General features: G+C 47.3%; 1 protein-coding gene across 1 annotated transcript in view; it reads right to left on the bottom strand.

The window, feature by feature from the left end:
- TEX261 (testis expressed 261) overlaps positions 1–17490 on the bottom strand; it is a 719138-nt gene that overhangs the window by 127013 nt on the left and 574635 nt on the right. Inside the window, exon 5 of the mRNA XM_044064069.1 lies at positions 3282–3384. Coding sequence (XP_043920004.1) covers positions 3282–3384 — 103 coding nt within the window. The remainder of the gene's footprint in view (positions 1–3281; positions 3385–17490) is intronic.

Here is a 17490-nt window from a genome sequence, read left to right on the forward strand (position 1 = left end):
CCTTAAGTCCCCCCGTCTTTTTTGGCACCAGAAAGAACCTGGAGTAAAAGCCCGATCCGGATTGGTCTCGGGGGACGTGCTGGATTGCTCTTTTTTCTAGCAGCTGGTTTATTTCTGCGGCTGCTGCCTCCCTTTGATTGGGTGGGACATCGGGGAGGTTCTGGGGTCTGGGAGGGGGATACAGAAAGGGAATTTTGTCACCTCTGGATATGATTCGAAGCACCCAGTGATCTGTTGTAATGGACTCCCAAACTGCTAGGTGCCTCGAGAAGCGCCCCCCGACTGCCTCCAGAGTGTAACAGTCGGGTAACCCATCAGGGCTGCTGTGCGCGGGCCGATCAGAAAAGGGTTCTCTCGATCCGAAATTCTTTGGTCCCCCTCTGTCTCTGGGCCGGCGTCCACCCTGTCCTCCTCTGCCTCTGAAGGACAAGGGGTCCGGAGCAAAACGGGACTGTTGAGACTTCCGGAACCACATCTTCTTTTGTCCCCTTTGGTTCCTGGAGAAGGACCTCTGGGGAGAAGAGAAGAGGACTCCGACAGCAGACGTCTTCCCGTCTTTCTCGCTCTGGACCAGCGCGTCGCAGACGGTCTTGCCAAATAGTGAACAACCGTCAAATGGGGCATTTGCGAAGGACGCTTTGAAGGGTTCCGCAAAATCGCAAAGGTGGAGCTAAGCATGTCGTCTTAACAGAATGCCAGCTCTGCTAGCTCTAGCGGCTCCTTCCGTAGCATGGGAAAGGAGCCGCATAGAGGTGTTCGAAATGGACATTCGAGCTGAGAATACCTTCTTACCTCGTCCGACATGGACTCTGGGGGCGACCCGGCATATTCCTTGATGAGATCCTGCTGGAGTCGTATCACGTGTGCCATATAATTCAGCGACCTTATGGAGAAGGTAGCTGAAGCGAACATCCTCTTCCCCAGGCGGTCCATCGTCCGAGACTCCTTGTTGGGAGGGTGGACTGAGGAACTCTCCTGGGCTATTTCCTTCTTAGTGGCGGCTGCCACCAACATGGCATCTACTGGAGCACCCTTGCTCCAAACCATCCTATCAGTGGGGGGACTGAGGATTCTATCTGGTCTCTTAGGAATGGGCTCCACAGTGTCCGGTTCCTTCCATGCCCTGGTAGTAATCAGATCTACCAGGGGATCGGCGGGAGGAGACACCCAAGAGGTAGATGGGCCTGCGTCAATCGCCTCCAGAAACACAGACTCATCCGAGGAAGGTTGTTGGGCTGACCAACCCCCTCTAATTCGAAGCATTTCCATGATGTCTCCGAACGAGACGTTCTCGGGGGGTGACCTTGGGGAACTTTTCCCTTTCTTTAAATCTGTGTCCTCCGTCAAGGACTCAGGTGAGTCCAAGTGCCTCCTCTTGCACTTACGTTTGTGAGGAACCTCCTTCGGGGCTGTCCGAAGAGGCCTCACCAACCACATCTTGTTCCTCCAAGGGAATCATCTGGGACGCAGGCGCAGGCTGTCCCTGGGGCCAGGTGATGGAAGGTAGGCCCATCTGAGAGAGAGTGCAGGGTGGAACCGTAGAAGGAGCCTGGGGCCTCGAATCCCTCGACAATACCCTCTCCACAACATCGAACGCCGAAGGAGAACTGCTCTCTCTTGGATCCAAGAGCAGTCCCCTCGGATCCGATGTGTGGACCGTTGCCGCCGCCAATGCAATCGTATCCGAAGGGCCAGTATGCTCTGACCGAGACGGAGTCAAAGACACACTGACACCTCCGGATCCAAAGCTCAGCTCTCGGCTCCAATAGCTCGAATCCGAAAAGGGACCTGACAAACTCGAGGGTGCGGTCGGAGCCGAAGTACGAGGTACTATAGGCGTCGAACCACCCCGGCTCCTATGCAAACTGAATCCGAAGGCTCCGAACCCCGGAAGTGGGTCGGAGAAGGAGCAATCAGGGTGAAAAAGGGGGTTGAGCTCCCCCCTGGAGGGGGGGGGGCAGGAGCACTCCCATCTGCAGCTAGGCCTGGAAGAACCTACACATCATCCGGTCCATATCTGCATCGGACAAGCTTTGGGTGGACCTAGAAGAGGCCACCGAGGCGGGCCGGGAGTGCCGCCTCGATGACCTCGAAGGCAACCGGGTCTCCTCCTCCGGCTCTGGGGAGAAACGAGGTGAATGGAGCCGGGAAGAAGAAAGCCCGAAAGCCCTGGGAGAGGCTGCTTGTTTAGCTGGCAGAGCTGAGGAGGAAGACCCGGCCCGCCGCTTGTGATGTCTCTCTTTTTTCCTCTCCTGGATTGCTTCCCTCTCCTCCTGGCCTAAGGTGGGAGGATGAGTCCCGGCCAGGGGAGCAGGGATGGAAGGAGGCACTGCTGCGGCCGCGGCAGGTGCCATGGAGGGAGAGGAGGATGAAGTCGAGTCCGGGGGCAAAAGTCCAGCCAGAATCAACTTCAACCTCCTGTCCTTGAGGGCCCTGGGGTTGAAGGCTGCAGAAATAGTGCAGCCTGAGGAGAGGTGGTCACAACCTCAAGGCAGATAACACACCGAGTGTGGCCATCCGCTGGGGATAGCTTATGGCCACACTCAGTGCATTTAGAAAAGAAGGTTTTTGGGGCCTCAGACATAGTCTGACTAAAAAAACACAAGGCCCAACACACACGCCTTCGCACACACGGGGAGGAAATTAAACTACACTAAATATAACAAGTTAACAAATTTTATAACTAAAAATTCTAACTACGGAGCAACACACACAACAGCAATTTAGCTACAAGAAAAAAAAAGGGTAGATAATAAGGATTTTTTCTCACTAAACGACTAACTCCCACGCCTGGAACTCGTTCTAAGCTGCTGATTCAACCGCGGCAAACGAGATCTGAGGTCACAGAGGGATGGCAGGAGATTATGGGTAAGGGGGAGGGGCTTGGAGCTCGGATCTTAGCTGTTTAAAACTGCCGGCTCGGATCCGATACCCACTGGTTGATGAACAAATGAAGTTAACTACTTCAGATTAAATGCTACTTCTACTATTTCAGCCAGAAAATGGCTATATATAAGTAATAGGCTGTTTTTAGAAAATGAGATACTAGTGGATCGAATTCTCAATCCTTTCAGTCGCTAAATAGTACCAACAGATCTATCAGGTCTGAAAGATTCTCAAACTAGCATCTGATGAAATCATTTCGGAATGCAATTAAGTACCAGTCTGAAAAATGTCAGCCTTTTATATTCTTTGTATAGAAGATCTCAACCTACTCCAAAACTAAAGAATCAGGAAATACCATTTTCCATGATAATCAAATAAAATGGCAATGCACTCACCTCCTTGAGGAACTGTAGAAGGCAGCACATTCTCTCCCGCAGACAATGACACAAAAAATGCAAACGGTATTATCCACAAACAGAATGTGAAATAAGCCAGTACCTGCACAAAGACACAAAAGTAGTAGTTTATCAGAAGAATACAAACAACCAGCTAAAACAGCAACTGACTGGCAAATTTTCTGATGAGGACCTAATTATAATTCACTGCAACAGCATGACCATTTCTCATCTCAAGTAATTTGTATACACTTTTTTCCTCTGCTTGTTTACTTAACAGCTTGATGCATTCTACTGCAGCTACAATTTAGCAGTGGTTCACCTTCTTCTACATTTAGATCTGCTAATATAACAAAAAGCAAGGAGCCTTAGACTACCCTAACTACCTGCCAAGGGTTCATACTCTACCCGAAATCCCTGCCCAGGGGTTGACAACTCTAAGGTATCAATGGCAAGGAGCAACACTCCACAGGAAATATCTTGGTGGTAAAATCGTAACCTAACATTTTTTTTTGCAATCTTACACAGATCTATTGACTAACTACTTATGTAATCCATGAATTTAAAACACATGTGTATTCATTCACCACCTTACAGGTTTGTCAGTCTACCCCTTGAACATATTTTATAAGTCATGACTTTTGATACCATTCAAAGACATTAGCGTAACCTGTTTTAATAGCTGCATAGAACTGCAAAAATTCATATGCAGCCTCTACAAGCAATGAAATCATTTACATTACAGTACCTGCCACAATACCAACATCTCTGACGCAACATACAATAAAATAAAAAGTTATGTCTTACCATAACTTAGCATCTGTGTTGTCCATCTTCATTCCTCCTCACAGCTGGATCTCGGATCCAATCCTCAGATCTGGCTTGGCCACATTTTTCAGACTTGGATCAGACTCCCAAGCTCCTCGCTTTACCCATAATGCACTATATCCACCCCAGCACCTCAGATCGAGTTTGCTGATTCACCATCCATTGATAAGGACAGGATAGAAGAAAGGCAAATGAGGCTCAGACATAGGACCTAAGTGTCCCACAATCTTCCATAGATCCTCTAGAAGAATAAGTCAGGGGGATGGCTGGGTGGGAAAGTGAGGAGGAATAAAGATAGCAAACACAGATGTCAAGTTATGGTAAGATGTACCTTTTTATTCTGATGTTGTCCTCTTCATTCTTCCTCTTGACTGGGTCAGAGTCCCCAGCTACGCGATTTCTGGGTGGCCCACATGGAGGGATGTGCCGGAGAATGCCTCTCAACTGTCCAGATTTTTGCCTGATATTTTTGGTCTATTCCTCATAAAATCTGTGGTTTTCTGTCAAATAACTGGGAAGATTTGAGGATTGAAGTCACTAAATAAGGACATACATCTGAGTTTCAGACTTAGAATCCTTCAGAAAATGTATGTTAACACAAACTCTGTTACTCTAGCAACTTTCTAAGTTTATAAAAGGAATTATTTAAAATCTGTCCTTATTTTTGGGCCTTTGCACCCCCATCTTGTTAGGCTTTGTCCAGATTTCTTGCACTAAGAGGTTGAGAGGTATGTGCCAGAGTACCATCAAGCCAAAGTAAGAAACGATATCCAATTTGTAATGAGTAACAAAGGTCTGATTGCTTGACCAGGTAGCTGACGCACAAATATCAATGGAAATTCTGGATGAAAAGGTAGAAGCAGCAGCCATAGATCTAGTACAATGCACTCTTGGAGGTCAAGGTAGTTCTAAGCCTCTCTGAGAATAAATGAAGGTGAAATGGTCAGTAATTCATTTGGCCAGTGTGATTTTAGACACTGCTCGGGCTAATTTGTTAGGAGAGAAGGCTATAAACAATTGGTCTGACTTCCTGTGCTGCTTTCTTGTATGAAAATAAAAATGCAGTTGTTTATAAACATCAAAGAGATGCAGAATGTACTCTCCTTGTTGGAAAAATTGGGAAAAATACTGGTAACTGAATGGATTGATTATGTTTTTCGTGACTACTTTAGGCATAAAAGGATTGGTACGCAGTGAAACCCTGTCTTTATGAAAAATTACGTACGGAGATTTGGAAGATAATGCCTGTAGTTCAGTTCTGTTCACTGAAGTAATGGCTACTAAGAGGATTGTCTTCCATGACAAAAACTTCAAGTCACAACTAGCTGCTGGCTTGAACGGTCTTTGAGTCAAACTCTGCAGTGCAATGGTGAGGTCCCAAGGTGGGGAAGTATCTTTAGTGGGTGGTCTAAACAAAAAGGTGCCCTTCATAAACGTTTTGCATAATATAAAAGTAGACAAGGAGCAAGATTGGCTACCCATGTGAAAATTAGAAATTGCTGCTAACTGGAGTTTGATGGTAGAAAAACTTGGTCCTTCTTTAAACAGGGTACTAAGAAAAAGCAAGATGTCTGAGACAGGTCCTGAGAAGGGATCAATATTTTTACTTGCAGCACAAACAATGAATCGTTTCCATTTACTGCTATATACGTTCTTAGATGAAACCTTTTGTGAGGCCAAAATGATTATACGAACCAGGGAAGCAAGTCTGGACTGTCTTACTATGGTTGGAAGTGAAGAAGCCATGTGTTCAGCTTGAGGGCATGAAGACTGGGATGCTGCAATTCTGACGGGTGAGACAGGAGATCCTGAATCGGCTCCAGTATCCACAGAGAATATTTTAGATGAGACCAGAGGAAGGGGAACCATATCTGTCCAGGAAAGAAGTCAATGAGGACGACGGAGCTCTTCACCCTGTTTGCCTTCTGGAGCAATTTTGGGATAAGTGGAAGATGGGAAAAGGCATAAAGGAGATCCGGGGGGGTCTAATCGTGCACCAAAGCACCCTTCGAGGACTTCCCTGGAGGGGGGATTAGAGCAAAGAACTTGCTGCATTTGTTGTTGAGGGAGAGGCAAAAAGGTCGCAGCAAGGCTGACCCCAATATTTGAAGATCATGTTTGCTATTGACTGCTTGAGGGACCACTTGTGTGGAATCAGAATAGATCTGCTGAGTCTGTCCACCAACTTGTGGGTTTTCCCCAGAATGTGAGTTGCAACCAGAAGGCAGTTCAAAGATATTGCTCAATCCCATACCTTCTCTGCACAATTGGTAAGAACATGTTCCTCTTTGCTTGTTGATGTACCAGACTGCAGACATATTGTCGGTGTGAATAGCAATGGTCCCCAGAGGGAGCGCATCCTGAAAGGCTTGCAACATTAGAAGAACTGCTCATATCTCGAGGACATTGATATGCATCCTGGTCTCATGAGGGGACCACGTGCCTCCAACCATCTTTTCTTTGTAATGCCCCCGTCCCACCCCAAATGGAAGTGCCCGTGGTCACTATGCTATTGGAGGGGGAAATCGAGAAGGGGCTGCCTTAAAAGATGTTGCCTGATTGATTCCACCATTAGATGTGATGTTTGCAGTTTGGTGTCAGTCTAATGGAAACAGACAGAGGTTGGTCCATTAAAGAATTCACATTAAGAACCTTGCCAGATGAACTAACAAAATCGCTGCTGACATCGATCCCAGAGTTTGTATGACTAGCTGTGCGGGGTGGGAGGTGGGGGGACACGTGGGATAATAGTTCCCGGACCTGATTCCTCAATGTCGTTATGCAGTGAAGGGATGCTATTTGATCCTTCACGTTCAACTGTGCTTCTATGAATTCTAGGTTCTGCATAGGAGTCAGACTGGACTTGTCTCTAATGCCCAGGGAGTGTGAGAGTTGAATCAGATAATCTCAGGCTTGGAGAAGTTGATCCCTCATGGTGGTGGTAAGAAGCCAAATGTCTTAAGTATGGAAATACCTGGAATCCTTTGAATCTCAGGTAAACTGCTACAACTGCCATGCATTGGTGAACACCTGGGAGGCTGTGGTGAGCCCAAAGGGCAGTGCTCTGAAATGAAAGTGATGGTCTCCCAGCCGAAAGCGCAGGTATCTCCTGCAGCACCTGTCTATTTTGGTATAATAGTGCACATCCTTGAGATAGTACAGCTGTGTACACTTACCATAAATGTAGATGTTCGAGTGTATTCACTGTTGCAGTCAACACACTTGGGTTACCCTGCCAGGGATAGCCCTCAGTCAGCCTGAATACCAGAGGCTTAGTATTTCTGCATCGGTTGCTGTCGCTCCAGGACTGATGTCAGGTCATCAGTGGTATAAAATCAAGCAGCCGACGCCATTACATCAGTTTTTCTTGCCCCAGCTGTCAGGAGCCTCCAAATAGGGAGCTAGGTTATGGTGGAAGAACACCACTAGTAGAAAGGAAATACCAAAAATTCCCTGTAAGGAGAGAGAGAGAGAGAGGGAGAGAGACAAGGGGGATGGAGGGTAGGAAACCAGGACTGCAACAGTGAATACACTCGAACATATACATTTATGTTAAGTGTACACGACTGTCCTATGTTCTTCGTGTTTTACTGTTGCAGTCATCACACTTGGGTTGATTCCCAAAGCTGAAGAAAAGGGTGGAGACAGTCAAGAAAACTGGTGGCTGGCTAGGATGCCCTTCAAGACTACGGTGGCAAAGTCTGCCCTGGGTGTGGAGAAAATAGGCAGGTGGTAATTCTTGGTGAAGGTATTAACAGAAGTCCATGTTGCAGCCTCCAGGATGTCCCTGGTGGGAACCCCTCTGAGAAAAGCTGCAGAGGTGGAGGTTGCCCTGATGGAATGCATCCTGACTCCCTTTGGGGGTGGTTTCCCATGCTGTTTGTAGCAGAAATGGATGCAGTGTGCTATCCATTTGGAGATTGTTTGTTTGGATATGGCCTTGCCCTCTGCCCCTGCTGCGAAGCTGACTAGCAATTGGTCAGTTTTTCTAAAATATTTAGTCCTATACAGATAGAATCTGAGCTGTCTGTGCACATATAGAGTGCAGAATCCTTTCCCCCTTGTTTTGATGGTTAGGGAAAAAGGTGGGCAAATGAATGGATTGGTTGAGAGCCACACTGGACACCACTTTAGGCATGAAGGATGGGTTAGTCCTGAGGGAGACCCTGTCAGCATGGAAAATGATGAAGGGCTCTACAGACATGAGTGCTTGTAGCCGTGAAACTCTTCTAGCTGAAGTGATGGGCAGAAGCAAGGCTGTTTTCCAAGAGAGGATTTTTAACTCTGCTGAAGCTGTAGGTTCAAAGGGAGGTAGGGTGAGCTTTTCCAACACAAAGTTAAGGTCCCAAGCTGGGGAAGAAACTCTTCTGGGTGGCCTTAAGTTGTCACCCCTTCTTAGGAACTGTTTGATGCGAGGGTGTGAGAAGAGACGTGGCTCTGTGCTGTAATGAGCAGAGATGGCAGAGGCATGAATTTTAATAGAAGAGAAGGATAGATCCCTGTGTAGTAGGTCTGTTAAGTAATCCAGGATGACAGGTAGGGAGGGTTGTGCTTTTTTGGCTCCCTTAGCCTGGATCCAGGTGCAAAACCTTTTCCACTTGTCAGCATAGGATTTTCCTAGCGCTGGGGCATCTGGTCTCACATATAACATCCAGGACTTGTTTGCTTAGGCTGGCAGCAGGAGGAGAGGTCAGGGAATAAGCCAGGCTGCCAGGTTCAGGGTCTGCAATTGTGGATGCATGAATTCTCTATTCTTCGGGGTCAGGAGTGTTGGGATCCGAGGTAGGTGCCATGGTGGCAGGGGTGACAGGCTGCACTGCATGGCCAGTCTGGGGCAGTCAAGACTGGCTTTGGTTTTTCCTCCCTTATTTTGAGCAGTACCCTTGAAATGAGTGGTAGAGGGGGAAATGCATACACCGAGAGGTTTACCCATTGGAAGGAGACAGCATTCACTTTCCAGGCCTTGCTGTGAGGTTCCCTGGTGCAGAATTTGCTGAGCTGATGATTGGAGTGGGAGGCAAAGAGGTCCACCTTCGGGGTGTCCCACTTCTGGGTTACAAGGTTGAAGGTTCTGTGGTCTAGCTGCCACTCGTGTGGGTCTAGCAGGTTTCTGTTTAAGTTGTCTGCCAGACAGTTTAGGGAGCCTGGCAGGAATTGTGCTAGCAGGTGTGCCAAAGGGTCATGGCAAGCCTGCAGAGAGGATAAGAGTGAGTCCCTCCCTGCTTGTTGATATACTACATCACTCTGGTGTTGTCTGTTTTGATCACTAGAGGCCCCAGGGAGATTAGGGGTCTGAAAGTTGTCAGGGTGTGCTGAACGGCTAGCATCTCTTTTTGGCTGATGTGCAGATGTATTTGATTTGGGCTCCAATGGCCCAGAATGCACCTGCCGTCCAGGTGTGCACCCCAGGCATAGTCTGATGCATCTGTGGTGAGGCTCTGGGTGGCGTGGGATTGTGAGAAGGGAAGTCCCTTGTTATGGTTGTATGCTGATGCCCACCAAAGAAAATCTTTCCTTAGATAGGGTATCATAGGTATGATAGTTTCCAGGTCTTGAGAGTGTTGATGCCAAAGGCTTTTTAGGTACCACTGTAGTTTCCTCATATGCAGTCTGGCATATGGCATAAGTAGAATGCAGGAGGCCATGAACGCTAGAGCTTGCAGGATTTTCCTTGTGGATAACTGGGTTCTGGTGGCTAGATGAGAGAAGTAGCCTGTCAGGTAGGCTTGCTTTTTTTCTGGAATAAGGAATGCCATCTGGGATGCTGTGTCCAGGCTTGCTCCCAGGAATACAATTTTTTGTGTGGGGACTAGTTTTGATTTCTTTTCGTTGAGAGTATACCCCAGGGAGGTCAGTAGGTCCTTTACAAAGGTCAGGTGCTGTAACAGCTTTTTCTGACTGTCTGCCTGAATCAAGCAATCATCTAAGCAGGGGTAAATTTGAATATTTTTTGTCTGCAAAAAGCAATGGCTGAAGCCAGGCATTTTGTGAAAACTCTGGGAGCAGTGGATAAGCCAAAGGGAAGCGCAGAGAACTGAAAGTACACAGATCCTGCCCTGAAACCTAGATATTTCCTGCAAGATTCCATGACTGGGATGTGTAGGTAGGCCTCTTTTAGGTCTAGGGTGGCTAACCAAGCATCCTTGGAAAGCATAGGAAGAAGCTGCTGGAGGGTGAGCATTTTGAATTTTTAACCAGAAAAGTCTTTAGAATGGATAGATCGAGGACTGGACACCAGCTGCCTTCTTTTCTGGGTACCAGGAAGAGTCTAAAATAGAAACCTTGGCCTATCTGGTCTGCAGGAACATGCTGTATTGCCCTCATGGAGGGGAGGAAATGGACTTGCTTTTTGGCCTCTGCCCACTGGTTTGGAGGAAGATCTGGGAACCCTTTTGGGGTTGGCAGTGTGGAAATAAAATGTGTACACCTGGGACACTATGTTGAGGACCCATCGGTCGTTGGTAAGACAGGCTCAGTTGTTTGCATGGAAAGAGAGTTTTCCTCCTAGGGGTGCAAGCAGGTGGGCAGAGGTAAGGGGTGGAGATGTAAAGTCATTGTGAGTTCTTACCATAAGGGAGTGCCTTAGCACTCCCTGTTTTTGAAGAGGTGGAATTCCATTGCTTAGATCTCTGCACTCCCTGGGCTGCTGTCTGCGGGGTCTGCTTCCCCTAGGTCTTGGCTGAGCTGGCCTGGAGGGGGACAGAAAGGACTAATGCTTGGAGGTGCAATGCCTACTGAACCTCGGAGGTTGGACCTGTAAAACGTCTGTCTGCATAGATTTAGCTTTTTCTTCCATCTTTTTAAAAACCTTTTCATAGATTCATAGGTTGGTACTAGGCTATTGGCCCCAGGGCCTATACAAGCCTAGCGATAACAATTCCCTGGCTATTTCTTCCTACACTATTTACTTCCCTGGACCCCTGTCTAGCAGGGCGATTGACGTGATCCCTGGGGTGAATTTCCTTTCTCCCATCCAGTCATCCTTTTGAAGAGGGCCAAAGAGGTGCTCTGCTTGACATGTCTTCTGCCTTGGTGCCAAACAAATTGTCTTTGTTCAACAGTGCGTCCAATAATTTTGATTTGACATGGTCTGGTCCTTAAGCCAAGCATGCCTTCTAAGGACAGAACCAGTGACTGCTGCCCTGCAAGATGCTTCTAGGGGGTCAAAGCCATATTGCAAGGTGCGCTTAGTAACTTGGCTTGCAGAATGCACAAGCTCTTGTAATTCTTTAGTTTCTGCACAAGCAGGAAAGGAAGATTTTTTTTTGTTTGAGGAGTTCCATGGTATGCTGCTGCTATTTCAACATGTGGAACTGACAATTTAGTGCTCTAATAGCAAGAGTTGCAGAGGTGTATACTTTTTTACCCCATCTGTCTAAAGCTCGGGAATCCCTGTCTGAGAGGGTAGGATTCTTAGCTGAGGTTGCTTTAATTCCTTTAAGTCCTTGGGAGGTGACCTCTGGATCAGCAGTAGGATTTTTGAAAAGGAATTTGTGAGAGTCAGGGACTCTGTAGTACCTGTCAGGTTTCCTGGGAGCAGGAGGGAGGGTGTCAGGAGTCAAACTGGATTCCATAAAAACATCATCCGCAACATCCAAGACAGGAGGAATGGCTAAAGGTCTGTGCTGTGGTAAATCTAAGAATTCTCTGAGTCTCTTTTTTGACTGAGGACAGTCCTGACATTCCCACTGGAAATGCTCCCTTAAAGAGTATGTAGGGTTTCACCAAATGAAAAATTCTCGGGAGGAGAGACAGAAGGGATGGATTCCTCTGCATCAGAATCCCCATAAGCAGAGAGGAGTTGCATGTCTTCATATTCAGAAACCTCAGCGTCATCGGACTCCTGTTCAGATAAAACTACTGGGGACAAGTCTCTTTTTCTTTTGGAAGGGGTAGCCTGGCTTCCCCGAATAAGCACGATAAGGTCTTCCGCCATTTTAAGCATTTGAGATTGAGGCATGGAAGCAAATGCCTGAGCTTGGATCATCATTTTTTTAGGAGTAGTTTGTACCCTGGGCCTTAGAAATTTGGTACTTTTAGAAAGAACTGAAGATGCGAAAGAAGTTGTCAGTTTGTGTCGAGTATCGGTAGTGTGAAGAACTTCCTCGGAAGCCAGTGCCTGCCCAATGGCTCCGGACCCATCCAAGGTAGAGACATCCGCAAGATCCTTAGTCAAGTAAGAGTGTTGCGGCATACTGGACTCTAAACAGGTCTTGGTAGTGGCCTGCGAATCCACAGAAGCAGGCATCAGGGGCTGCGAAAGCGCCTCACTGAGGACCGGAGAACTAATAACTAGCTTAACGGAAGCATCATCGGCAGATTTGGACCTGTGCAGTCTGTCTCTGTCTTTATCCTTACATTTTTTCGGAAGATAGGTAGTCGGATGGCTTACCGAAGCCATATCGGAATACAAGGACTGAGAGCGAAAATATTTAGCTACAATAAAGGCCCGATGACATATAGTTCTGGCATTGAACAAAGCACAAAAGCGATAGCGAGGGATGTTGTGGTCTGGGCCTAAACAGGTGACGCAGTAAGAATGGAAGTCTCGGTGTGATATTTGCTTTCCACAGGCGAGACAATTGTTAACTTTTTCTGACATCGGTTAGAGCAAAAAAAAAGGATCCCCAATGGGGTACTTAGCTTTAGAAGACTTCAACTTCAATTCGGAAACGAAAACTCAGGTAGCAGCTGACCGGCACTCGTGCAAACTGCTTCTGCTTCGGGCTCCTCGGCAAGAAAGACTGATGTAATGGCATCGGCTGCCTGACTTTATACCACTGATGACCTGACGTCAGTCCTGGAGCGACAGCAAACGACACAGAAATACTAAGCCTCTGGTATTTGGGCTGACTAAGGGCTACCCCTGGCAGGATAACCCAAGTGTGATGACTGCAACAGTGAAACAAGAAGAACATCTACTTAGCACATCCAATCATCCCTGCACAACAGGGGCAGAATGGACCAAATAGTAATGATTTGGAACCTCAACTTTTTTACATAAAGATTCAAACTGCTTAGACCCAGTAAGGGCCTTAGGTCTCCATTTTTTTTCGGCATCAGAAGGAAGTGGGAGTAAGTTCAAAATCCTCTTTATTCAGTAGGGACCTCTTGGATGACTCTCTTTTGCAGCAATTTTTGAATTTCTTGGGCTGCCTGCTCCCTCTGACTAGGTGGCATGTTGAGGAGTTTCTTGGTGTTTGACGGGGGAAAGAAAAGGCAATGTAGTAGCCTCTGGACATTACGTTTAGCACTCATGAATTGTTTGTCAAGTGTGTCCAGGCTTCTGGGTGCAAGGAAAGTTGACCCTCCACTGCCTCCAGAGATGGACAGTCAGGCAGCTGACAGGGCTTGTCAGGGAACGTGTCTCTCTGAAGCCCAGGTTCTGAGGACCCCCTCTGCCTCTAGGGCGAAGTTAACCATTAAACACTCCTCCTCTGCCTCTGGAGGAGGGCTCCCTGTGCAGGTGCTCCTCCTGGAACGACCTCTGGGGTGCAGAAAATGATTCTTATGGCAAAAAGGGTCTTCCCATCCTTTTTACTGCAGGTGAGTATATCTTTAACAGAGGGTCCAAACAGTGATGAACCACTAAATGAGGCATTAACAAAGGATGCCTTGAAGGGTTCTGCAAAATCATAGTCTCATCTAGTAGTGCCTCCTTATGGATAGACCTGAGCCAGCAGCTTGTGAGGCATGTCCCGCTGTATGGGAGATTAACCTCATCGAGGAGTTAGCAAAGGACAACAAACTGGCCAGCTTGGGAGAAAGTTTCTTAAGCTCCTCTGCAGACATGGACTCTGAGACAGAGAGGCTGAGAGCTCCTTGATCAGATCTCTCTGAGGCCACGTAAAATGAGCTAGATAATTTAACGACCACAGCCCAAAGATGGCTGTGGCATAAATGCACTTTCCAAACCTGTACAATGCTCTAGACTCCTTGTTAGGCAAATGGACATTGGCACTTTCCTCTGCCAGTTCTTTCTTAGTGTCCACCGCCACCACAACGGCATCAACTACAGGGAAAGTGTTTCCTATCAGATGGTGGGACCAGGAACCTATATAGGCTCTTGGGAATGGGCTCGATGGTATCCGTTTCCTTCCATGCCCAATGGGAAACCAGATCAATGAGGTTATCCATCGGGGGTGGTCACTCAGGATGCAGATATGCCTGCCCTGAAGGCCTCAAAGAACACTAACTTCTCAGATGAAGGAGGTTGGACAGACCACCCACCTTTCTGCTTCAGGATCTCTAGAATGTCGTCAGGTGGGGATCAACAGGATCCTTCTCTCTCATCAAGGTCAGTGTCTTCAGTTAATGACTCCATGACTCTATCAGGGGAGTCAATGTGCCTCCTTTTGCACATCTTCTGGGGGAATTCCTCTACTAGGTACATGGGGAAGTACTGGAAGAAGGGGATCTCTCCTGGGCAGGAAGTTCATGGAGACTGCTCTGGACGGGCTGACTCGGGACAGAATGAGTAGGCTCAATACCATGACCCAATGGGGGTACAGGGGTAGGCTGCATTGACATGAGACGATGGTGCTCAGCTATGGGAGAAAACCCCTTCCACTACCTGGAAAGTCGACAGACCAGGAAAAGCCCTTTCTGCATCCCCGGAGCTGAAGCAACAAAGGGACGGCAACCAGAACTCACTCTGGAGCTGTGCCTCCAGAGGGAATCAGACCGGAGCTGTTGAGGGCTGAAGCACCAAGGGAAAGGGGCAGCTCTGGCAAGGATGGAGATGACCCCACTCCCCTGGAATCGGCACCAACACCTTGGCTCCAAGATCTGCTCTGCTCCAAAGGAATAGGAACAGGGCTGATCAGGGGCACCATCAGAGTTGATGAAGGTGGTTTTCATGTCACTGAAGCAGACACTCTTGGGAATCACAAAACCTGTAACTTCAAAGCCGAGGGTCGGACTGGAAAAGGAGTTCTGATGGTATGAACCACGTAGCTCACGGATCTCATACGGGACAGAGCCTTCACCCTCCACATCTGAATCTGGGCCTTGAGGAACCGTATCATCCTGTCCATGTCTGCTATGGATCACCTTCTACATGAACTGAAAGAAGCCAATGAGGGAGGTCTGGAGTGCTTTAACTTGAGCGAAGGGGGATTTTCCTAACTGGCTTGGGGACTTGCTCCAAACTCTTGGATCCAGAGCCCTAGGATGCAAAACCAGAGCTGAAGTGGAAGGAGGTGAGAGTGTAATTACCTCAGTTGGATCAGAGGAGGCCTGTGGATTCGATAAGGTGTAAGCTTTCTATGGATCCAAGGAGGTTTGATCTGAAATTTTCTTAGCTTTGGCTTATGGCTCCAACAGGTCTCTCGGGGAAGCAGAGAGAGACCTCTTCTTAGCCTCTTTAGAAGAAGAGGAAGATGCCACCAAAGGGGTCTGAGCCTTAGAAGCTGAAGAAGGAAGAAGACCCATTACTATAAGTTTACTGCACCTATCCGCAAGGGAATGTGGGTTAAAAGACACACAAACTTTGCAAAAAGCTTTAAGGTGAAACAACAGACGCACTCATTGTGGGCATCTTAGTTGGGGATCTTGTGCCCACAAGAAGTGCAACTCTTAAAACCCAGAGAGGGTTTGACAGACATAACTCCTAAAGAGACTAACCTGGCTCTAAAGCCCACCAAAAACAACAAACACACTTGCAACACATATAAGCGGATTCACTAAGAACCAATAAAGTTCCCTACCAAAAGCTATCACTTTGTTTTTCTTTTACAAGCATAAAGACTAAAGAAAGAAGTATTGTAACACCACTACTGAAAAGCACAAGAGTAGACTGTTTGGACACACACACACACACACACACAGACAGACAGACAGACAGACAGACAGACACACACAGACACACACAGACACACACAGACACACACAGACACACAGACCTACTTCTAAAGGGTCCTGCTACAAGAAATTACAAGATAAAGGACAACGGGGGAGGAGAAAGGTAAGAAATATCCTAGCAGAAGGAGAAGAAAAAAGAAGTTATGTTTTTACCATAACGTTCCATCTGTGTTGTCGATCTTCATTCATTCTTGACTGTTGGGTTTCGGTTCTGTCATCGGAACTGACTCGACTGTTGTAGCAAGCTCGTACCAGCCAGAAACTCTTGAGCTAAGGCTACCCATAGTGCCTCTCTTCCCCTCCCTTCAGATTGAGTTTTGCCAGACTGAGTTTTGCCAGTAGAAATAAAAAAGTGGAAGCTTTGTCTGAGCAAAGTACAGCTGTGTACACTTACCATAAATGCAAATGTCCGAGTGTTCTCACTGCTGCAGTCTTCGCCATCCGGTTATCCATGCTGTGGTATCCCTCAGTCGGGCGAATACCAGAGTCAAGGTTTTGTGAGTCAGCTGATGTCGCTTGCTGGGTGATGTCAGGTCGTCCAAGCTATAAAGGAAAGCAGGCGATGCAATTACCTCAGTTTTTCTTGCCTTATTCAACCAAAGAAGTCCAATTTTAATAATTATTAGTAGTTCTGGGGAAAGAGACCCCCAGAGAAATATGTGTCTCTCTAAGGACAGCAGATATCAGGGGGTAGGAGGGGGAAAGTATGACTGCAGCAGTGAGAACACTCGAACATCTACATTTACGGTTAAGTGTACACAACTGTACTATGTTCTTCATTTCTCACTGCTGCAGTCTTCACCATTGGGAATATTCCCAAAGCTGAGGAGAAGGGTGGACGGTTGAGAGAAACTTAAGATTGGGAGAGGATGCCCTGCAGAATTGCAGAGGCAAACCCAGCCCCAGCTTTTGAGAATAGATTCAGATGGTAATGCTTGCTAAAGGTGTGGACCGAAGTCCATGTGGCAGCTTCCAGGAGGTCCTTGGTGGGTACCCCTCTAAGGAATGCTGTGGAAATAGAGGTTGCCCTAGTGGAATGGTTTCTGATGGTCCTAGGGGGTGGTTTTCCATGCAAGGAGTAGCAAAATTGGATGCAGAGTGCTATCCATTTGGAAATGGTCTGTTTGGATATTGGTCTCCCCTGTGCCCCTGTTTTAAAGCTGACCAAGAGTTGGTCAGTTTTTCTCAATGTCTTTGTATGATCCAGATAAAATCTGAGTTGCCTGTGCACATCCAAAGAATGCAGTATCCTTTCCCCCTTGTTCTGACAGATAGGGAAGAAGGTGGGCAGGTGGATGGCCTGGTTGAGGGTAATATCCAAAACCACCTTTGGAATGAAGGAGGGGCTGGTTCTCAGGGAGACCCTGTATGCATGGAAGATGATAAACGGCTCAATGGCCATTAAAGCTTGAAGCTCTGACACTCTCCTTGCTGAAGTGATAACCAAGAGAAAGGCAGTCTTCCAAGAAAGGTACTTTAATTCTGAGGATGCTGCATGCTCAAAGATGGACAGAGTAAG

The sequence above is a fragment of the Protopterus annectens genome, chromosome 2.part2, assembly GCF_019279795.1.
Source record: "Protopterus annectens isolate FY-2018-M chromosome 2.part2, PAN1.0, whole genome shotgun sequence".
NCBI classification, from domain to species: Eukaryota; Metazoa; Chordata; order Ceratodontiformes; family Protopteridae; genus Protopterus; species Protopterus annectens.